The sequence below is a fragment of the Babylonia areolata genome, chromosome 4 (assembly GCF_041734735.1).
Source record: "Babylonia areolata isolate BAREFJ2019XMU chromosome 4, ASM4173473v1, whole genome shotgun sequence".
Lineage (NCBI taxonomy): Eukaryota > Metazoa > Mollusca > Gastropoda > Neogastropoda > Buccinidae > Babylonia > Babylonia areolata.
The window spans coordinates 27,625,933-27,634,698 of record NC_134879.1 but is presented as its reverse complement, the minus strand read 5'-3'; the positions used below and the strand labels follow the sequence as shown (position 1 = coordinate 27,634,698).

At 41.4% G+C, this 8,766-nt stretch overlaps 1 protein-coding gene across 6 annotated transcripts in view; it reads right to left on the bottom strand.

Annotated features, from left to right (window-relative positions):
* The window catches only part of LOC143281005 (uncharacterized), a 52,816-nt gene that overhangs the window by 18,102 nt on the left and 25,948 nt on the right, over window positions 1–8,766 (bottom strand). For all 6 annotated transcript variants that reach the window (XM_076585880.1, XM_076585878.1, XM_076585881.1 and 3 more), the window contains 5 exons: window positions 8,326–8,505; window positions 6,665–6,753; window positions 5,529–5,786; window positions 4,933–5,229; window positions 325–503 (listed from right to left, as the gene is read on the bottom strand). In XM_076585880.1, the coding sequence (XP_076441995.1) occupies window positions 325–503; window positions 4,933–5,229; window positions 5,529–5,786; window positions 6,665–6,753; window positions 8,326–8,505 (1,003 nt within the window). The remainder of the gene's footprint in view (window positions 1–324; window positions 504–4,932; window positions 5,230–5,528; window positions 5,787–6,664; window positions 6,754–8,325; window positions 8,506–8,766) is intronic.

Below are 8,766 nucleotides of genomic sequence, written 5' to 3'. Positions count from 1 at the left end.
AGATTTAAACTCTTCATGCATAATCAATAAAGAGTAACATAAATAATCAAAACAAAATCCGTAACAAGTTGTGTATATTTTTGCAAGAGAAATTCAGTGAACACTGTAATCATGAAAATCTTCTTTCTTTTTTTTTTTTTAATATGTGCATTTCTTATCCTCCGAACTATTTGTGATTCTTTTTTTTTTCTTTTTTTTTAAAATCCTTTAATCTATCAGAGTTTATCCAATGACTGCATAGATACAAGCCGAGAAGAGTAATGCTGGGGAAAGAAGGCAGAGGAACAGAGCAAGGCAATAAGGAGTCAGAGAAGCCAAACTCACCGGTCACATAATTTGCAAGGAAAGATCTCTTCTCCATTCTGGTCATACACAGGTGACTTGCTGGGTGTGGAGGGTCGTGGTTTGCGTGGAGCAGGGACTGAATAGGGAGGACTGTCCCCTTTCTTTTCTTTCAGGTGTTTACGCATGTGTCGATTCAGACTCTGCTTGCTGGTCAGCACCTACAATGCAAAATAATAGATATTTCAAGGATGTGTATGCATGTATGCATATGTATTAACCCTTTCACTGCCAGGAAAATCAGATTTCAGAGAAATCTATTTGCCAGGGTTTTTTTTCACAAAGAACGGGTATACATTTTCAAAAAATTATGTGCTCTTTGTTATTTCAGAAAGACCCATAAAAGTACATCTTTTCTGAAAGGTAAATGAATAAAGAATATAAAACACATAATGTTTTCCCATTTTATATATTTTTAATGACATGCTGTTGTTTTGAAATCAGTGGGGGGTTTTTTTGGTCACATTCTCAACTTGTTCATTACAAACATCAGGCATGAGATTGGGAAATTGTGATTGAGTCTGAAAGGTGGGGGCCTTTTGCGGCCCCCAGTGGGGGTCCATAGGGCACGCCCCTGGTGGAGTTCTGGGGGTGAAGCCCCCTGAAGCTGAAGGTTTTTCTCAATTTCAAACCATGAAATCTGCACTTGTGGGCCACCAGTGCTGCTGAGGTATTCCAACCCACAGAAGACAAAAAATCAGTCCTATTCTTCCTAAACTGAAGTGTTTTTGCTTCCAAACCTGTAAAGTCAGCCTTGGGGACATGATTTTCAAAATCATGTCTCATATGTGTGTGTGTGTGTGTGTGTGTGTGTGTGTGTGTGTGTGTGTGTGTGGTTTCAATGCAACTCTGTGTGTGTATGTGAGAAAGAGAGACAGACAGACAAAGAGACTGAGAATAGGGGTCGGGCTGAACATGGGAGGAGAGAGTTAAAGTTCATGTGTGTGCACTGCTTTAAATACAATTCTCTGTGTGTTAAACTCTTTGAGTGAGTGAGTGAGTGAGTGAGAGTGTGTGTGTGTGTGTGTGTGTGTGTTTTCAAGGAAAATGTTATTAACACACAAGTTTGCACTGTACCAATATAACTGACCATCTGGTCTCTTCAGCTGTAGTCTCTGTTCTACTGACATGCATGTGTGTTGGTTGAGGAAAGAAAGGGGGAAGTGGAATGACTGGATGTATCACTTTCAAGCAGTCAAGGATTCTCAGCTGGAGCTAGTGGTCAGTATCTTGGCTCAGTGCCAAAATTGCCACAGTCATTGACAGTGGTTTCATACCCCCACCCCCTCCTCTCCCCCTTTACCTTAGCACTGGTAGGACACTCAAGAGAGAGGGGAGGGGTACATCAGCAAATCATGAAAGTGAAGCCTGCAGGAGGGGGGCGGGGGTTTGGGGAGTGATTTTTTTCTCTCTGAAATCAACTGCTCTTCCGCTGAAAATAGGGGATCCTAGGGGATCCGCTGAGAGTTCCCCAGCATGGACTGTGTGTGTGTGTCTGTGTCTGTGTGTGTGTGTTCAGGGGAGAAAGAGAGAGAGAGACAGCAAGTGAGCGTGAGTGCGCACTGCACACGCATGTGTATGTGTGGTTTCAATTCAACTGTGTGTAAACATGAGAGGGAGGGAGCAGACAGAAAGAGAGGGGAGATGGTAGGAGGAAAGAAGTGATGCAAGTTGCATTTGTGCATGTATATGCACTGCTTTCAAATTCAATAGATCTCTCTGTGTGCGTGTGTGTGTGTTTTCAATACAACTCTGCGTGTATATGCAAGAGAGAGACAGAAAGAGGGAGATAGGGGCAAAGGGACAGAGACAGAGGGGGGAGGGGGGGACTGAGGAAAAAGTGCAGACAGAGACAAAGGGGGGAAGGTGGGAGGAAAAAGTGCAAGTTTGTATGTGTGCATATATGTGCATTGCTTAAAATACAATTCTGTGTGTGTGTGTGTGTGTGTGTGTGTGTGTGTGTGTGTGTGTGTGTGTGTGTGTTTAATCTCCATGTGTGTGCTTGAAAGAGAGAGTGTGTGTGTGAGTGTGCGCATGTATGTGCGTATTATTAATCTGTGTGATTGTGTGAGCGCTCGTAATATTATGTGTGCAAATGTGCAAGTGTGAAGGAGAGAGAGAAAATAAAAAACAATGTGTATATGTGAATGCATTCATGTGTTGTTGTTTTTTTCAAAGTGTGTGTGTGTGTGTGCGCGCGCGCATGCGCGCACATTCAATTCAGCTCTGTCTGTGGGTGCTGTGTAACTTTGGTAATCTGGCCGGCTATTGGTCTCAAATCTAAATACACTGACTCTTTCCATGAACTGTCTGTACAGAAGCCTCGCTGTGTCAGAAAAGGCACTGATGTCAATAACTTGCTACAAAGTTTGTTTCAATCCCAACAAAGTTACTTGCACAGTACAGTGGCAAATGTTGGTAGCTTTTGCTGAATGAACAGAGGGTCAAGCAGATGCACCCACGGCCCTTGTGGCTTGACAGGGATGGAGATCACACACTGGTGTATCTGTGCGTGCAAGCAAGTTTGCGTGTGTGTGTGTGTGTGTGTGTGTGTTATTGTGCGCGCGCTCACATGCCCGTGTGCATATGTGTGTGTGTGTGATCGACCGCATGCGTGTGCACGTGCGCACGTGCGTGCTTTTCACAGTACATTAGGAAACTTTCGGATTTCGATTTTGGTGCACTGACAAGTCACTGGGTCGCCTCTCACGGGGTCAACAAACGACGCTTTCGAAAGAGCATTCCGTTTTCATTTTTGACAGATCATCAGTAAACGACATAGAACGGCCCATAGGCTTTTTCTTTCTTTCTTTTTTCTTCTAGAAAACGGACGCTCCTTTTTTAATGCAAATGTGAAAACAGATTTCCGTGCATAGACTGAAGAGTTGCACCCATACAATCTGACACCAATCGCACTTGGCCTTACCCGCGGTGTTCATTTCGTGAATGGCGTCGCCTACCCGTAAAGTTATTTTTTTTATTCTTCACTTCTGTTTTCACAATCTCATCTTGCCAGACCCAGTTCCACTTATTATTCACTTCTTTATCGATCTCTGCTGCAAAAATCCTCTATGTGAGTTTTCTCATTTTGTCAATGACTGAAGACGATCGATGAAATCAGGTATCTTTGCAAGTCATGAAGCCCGCGCGCGAGTTTTGTAATCCCGACCGAATACGGATAAGCTGAATGATGACAGAGGAGCAACGGAACACTTATTCTCAATTGATTCGCTTATCCAAACATGGGGTATTTTAGCAAACGCTGTGGGTCGGTCTTGTCGATCGGTCGGACAACGTTCATGCAACCTTCGTGGGTCGGAAAAAAAACCTCACCCCCCCTCCACCCCTCCGATTTTCTCAACGGATTTACGCGAATCTCAAAAATGGTCTTTGGGGCTAATTTTCGGTTGGAAATCCGACTATAGTCGGAAAAATCTCATGCCTGAACATTAGTCAAGTAATTTGCACTAAAATATATTTTCTGGACAAATGGATATCTGCACACACAAAATCATACTAGAACAACCACATTATTATTTTTTTTTTAAAGAGATAGATACACAATGCATTGTGACTTCTCCAAGTGATAATAAGGATGTGAGGCCACGCCCCCTCTGTCTCCACCCCCCTCCTCTTCACCCCTCTCACACAGTCACTTTATCCAGTTCTCATCAGACAGTGTTGACTGAGTGCCAAGAAAATCGCTCACACTGTGTCCTGCTAATAATTCAGTTAGTTTCTGTCGTCTGCTTCAGCTGTACAGCCGGCATCACTCACTGATAGTCTTATCTTGGCCACTTTTTTTATGGATTTGACCGAACGCTGTGACGCCTCCTTGAGCTACTGATACTGATACTGGCCACTCCCTCGACTGCTCCCTTTATTTTCTATCAAATCGTCCTATAAATATTCATCACTGTCTTCTTTGAATTTATGCTTCAATTCTTTCTGAGCATCAGCTAAAGTAAGCAATTTTGGCTGATTTAGTTCGCCACAATCGTATGTCTTCAGCACTGCGTCAGTCTGACATTTTGTTGAGCGAGCGAGGAAAGGAGCCAGGCAAAACACTGCGACAGTGACCCAACCAAAACGTTCAAATAAAGGACTGCCTCATGATGTAGATGGTATTTCTAGCTATGAATAGAATCCAGAAAGATTCCCCAAGCTAAAGCGACCAGCATTTTTGTCAACAAACTGATTGCAAACCAGGGAAAAGTCAGAATATTTGGATGACCTGTTATCTCGTCATTGTGGCAGCGAAGCATACATGCTTGTGATGACGAGTTATCTCATCACATAGGCAGTCTAGGGGGGCGGAGGGGGGGCTCAGTATAAGACTTAACACTGAACCAGTATAATTTATAACAATTTTGAACCAGTATAATTCATAAAATAAAAAATGCATTTATCAATATTTGTTGTTCTGCCTTTATTATTTCAATTGTTCTGTTTTCATTTCTGCAAGTACAAAATAAATTTGTACTGGTTAACCTCCTGAATATAAATTATTGGAAAAAAAAAGTATAGAATGGATTGTTTGTGAACAATACAGAGAGATTGTATGTGTATGACACCACAGACAGCACTTACCGCATTGCAGCCAGTAAATTCACAGGGAAAAGCCTGCTGTGCCTGTTGCTGAGGAGGTGTGGGACAACGCTGGACGCCAGACAAACTTGTCTCCACTGAGGTCATGACGGGGGATGGACTGGGCTGCAGACCGTGGGCAGGAGCAGAGATCAAACCCTTCCCCATACCTTGGGCTACCAGGGTCAGAGGGTTCAGATCTGTCACCACAGGGAGGGACGGGGGTGCAGCAGGAGAAGACGCCACAGAAGACATGTCAGCCTCCATGACCAGGTCCACCTGCATGCCTTCTGTCACTGTCTGGAAACACAATGTGCTGGACAGTCAGAACCTGCAGCTGGGTTTAAATCCTGCTGTTAAATGGCTGACCATCACCTTCATCGAAGGCTAACATTCAATGTCCAATTTCATTTCCTTTACCTTTGTGTTGCAAGTGCAGAAAAATATTTTTGTTACTTTTTTTTTTCATTTGTTGGCCATCCCCTACATTTCAATGGCACAAAAGCTGGCACAAACCAGACTGCTGGGAGATAATAAAACCAAACACACACACAAGCAAGAACAAAGCTGAAACTACAAACCTCATATGCTCCACTTACCACTGCCTTAGATCCATTCTGCTCATCCATTTCTGAGTCACTGTCATCAAATTCATCCTGACCAGGAGTAAGAGCGGTTCCCTGGGGAGGGGGTGTAGGCTCCCCACCCCCACTGGATGGCTGCTGGGAACGCAGATTATATAATGGGTTCTGCGGGCGCTTTCGTCTCAGAGTGCGAAGACGTTTGTAGTCATCAGGACATACTTTTTTCCACAGATAATAGAACTGGACACATTCTTTAACAGTTTTGGTTCCAATCTGCACAGTATAAATACAGAGGAAAGATGACAACAACATACAAACACCAGGACCGATCACATAAAAATAACTCAATTTCAGTATATAAACTGATTTGGCTAAATCAAATTGATTTTTAACCTGGTTTGTCTAAGGCCAACTGTGATTCAACTTATAACCCAATTTGGCTAAACCATACAGTGATTTAATCAACTTCTAATGCAGTTTGACTAAACCACACTATGACTAAACTTATAACCTATTTGGCTAAACCACACTGCGAACTGATTTGGCTAAGGCCTATTGTTACCCAACTTCAAGCATACAACTCTCAGTAAAACAAACTGGTAAGCAAAAGTATTATTTGGATTGATATATGTATGCACTGCTAACCCCTCCCTCTCCACTGGTGCCACTTTGGCACAGGAAAAAAACTAGTCCACTAAAATAAATCAATAACTTGTACATTTTCTGACTGTGTCTATTTAAAAAACCACACTTAACCATGGAACTGGTAACCCATCACCCTTTGCCCCATAATCCCAGGCATTTTTGGTTTTGTTGTTATTCAGCAGGAATCATATGTGTTCCATGAAGACTTAGCATCCTGTTTACATGAGAACTAACATAGTAAGCAAGACAGTACTTCCTTGATATTGTTCTATTTTCTAAACAAAACTTTATCTATCATAAAACATTCTTTCATTATTTTCACAGCTGGTTTTACTTATCAGCTACATTTTTTCTCAAACATGAAATTATAAAACCTATGTTATATACATTCACATATACATGAGGAAGTATGAGAAAACAAAGTATGGTACCAATGTACTGAAGAGGAAGACACAGAAAAAGGTAAAATACCAAGGCATAAAGTCACACAGAGAAAATGCAAGTACCTTTCTAGACACACTGAAGAAGTCCTTGTCAAACTCAATCAAGGCCTCATGAAAACCCTGAATTTCTGCTCTGCTCCATGACTCAGACTCTGGAAAATGGAATAAATACACAATGAATATGTGGTGGTTGCTTCCAATGAGAAACATGAGCAAAGTGAAAGGTTGTGTCTTACAAAATACCATAATTTTCAGCCCATAACGATAAGGCAATACCTTTTCACTCAAACCTGACTCCTGCGCCTTATCGGCTGTATGCGCCCCACCTGCGTCTGAAAACTAAATCCTGACCACAGCATCAGGCCATCAGGCACAAAAATTCAATATGTGACAACATCGTTGATCACAATACACGCTCACAATCACACTGAACACCAACACCTGTCTCACCACTGTTTGATTCGACATGGTTCATGTTCACTGTCAAATCAAACTGAAAGCAATCGCATAATACAAAAAAATTAAACTGAATGTGATGGCAGTTCAACCTTAGGCCATGAAAAAAGAGCAGTGTCTGAGTTGGGACTAAGTGGGTAAACAGCGCAATCAGATGTGAACGGATCGCTTTTGGAAAGCAGAATGCAAAGCAAAAGAAAAATGGCAGACGGGAATGAAAAGCAGGGCTAGCAGACTGGATTCTGATTGAACAAGACAGTGATCTGGGGCTTTATGACACCGTACATTCAACTGGAGGCTGCAAAATTGTATATATATAAAAAAAATAATAAATAAAATTAAAAGCAGATAACAGAGCAGACAAACAAAGTAACAGAGGCAAGTCAACAAGCAGAAGAAAAGTCATATTCCGATCCACTTTTCCAAAGACGATGTCCTTATTCGAGAAACATCCACTGTTAGCAGAGACATAATACAGGACTTTCATTTTATAACAGGTGCAGCTTATTGGATGTGTGCACCTCATTCAAGTTCAAAATAACTTTTTTATTTAAATCAGCGCCTTACGCACTGCAGTATCTTGTAGACCAAAAATTACGGTGCATTTCAAACATGGTCAAAGTTCGGAGAGAAAACTGACATGGTATTCTTCAGAACTGATTAACTTTGTTAAGTCAAATAAACTCTTCAATGAAAATGCTAAGAAACAACACAAAAGGAATTGTTTGCCTATCTTGAATAGAACACAACTGTAAGCTCAAGCAGTTGCTTTCAGGACGGTCTGTTTCTTATAAAATGTACAGATTGTATTCAACAATAGTCTACCACTTTTGACCAAGTAAAATTTTAGACCTATACCTTACTTGACCAAAAAACTTTTTATTTGAACTTATACCATATTTGGCCTAGTGACTTTTCATATACTTATTATCTGTTTTCTTTGATGGGCTTATCATAATTTCCATGCCCTGCATGCATCCAGTCGCAGCAAGACTAACTGGGTTACCATGGTATTTGTAGGTTAACAGGCTATAACTGGTTACATTGGTACTTACAGGTCAAGAAGTTAAAACTGGTTATATTGGTATTTTTGAGTCAAGGTTGTACCTTGTTACCTTGGTACCTACAGGTCAAGAGGCTATAACTGGTTATAATGGTATTTGGTCAAGGCTATTACTGATCACCTTGATGCTTATACGAAGTTATGGGTCAAGAGGCTACAACTGGTTATATTGGTATCTATATGTTAAGAGGCTGTAGTTAGTTACCTTGGTACTTGTAGGTCAAAAGGCTATGTCCTGAGGGCAGGACAGGAGGATCTCCCATCAACATGAGCATGGCTGCCTGGATGTCACCTCCAGCAAGATGCAGGAGATGCAGAGCATATTCCACGTTGAACCCATTGCCCTTCACAGCCGCACAGCAAGCAAAATCCTGGTAGCTTTGAACTGCACACAGTTAAAGTGATTTAAAGACCATTTTCATTCGAGTTGGAAATACACTGAGAGCAATGAAGAACAGGTTTTTGGTTAACCGATTGAAGAGGGAAAGAGATTGTTTTTTCTGTACTTAACTGATCAGGCTAGAGATAAAGTCAAACTCACAAATATAAGCAATGAATAATTTATTTTCAATGGAACAAGTCCAATATTGTGTCAAAGACAGTAAAATTCCTTTACAAAATTGCAGTCCAAGAAATGACAAATACT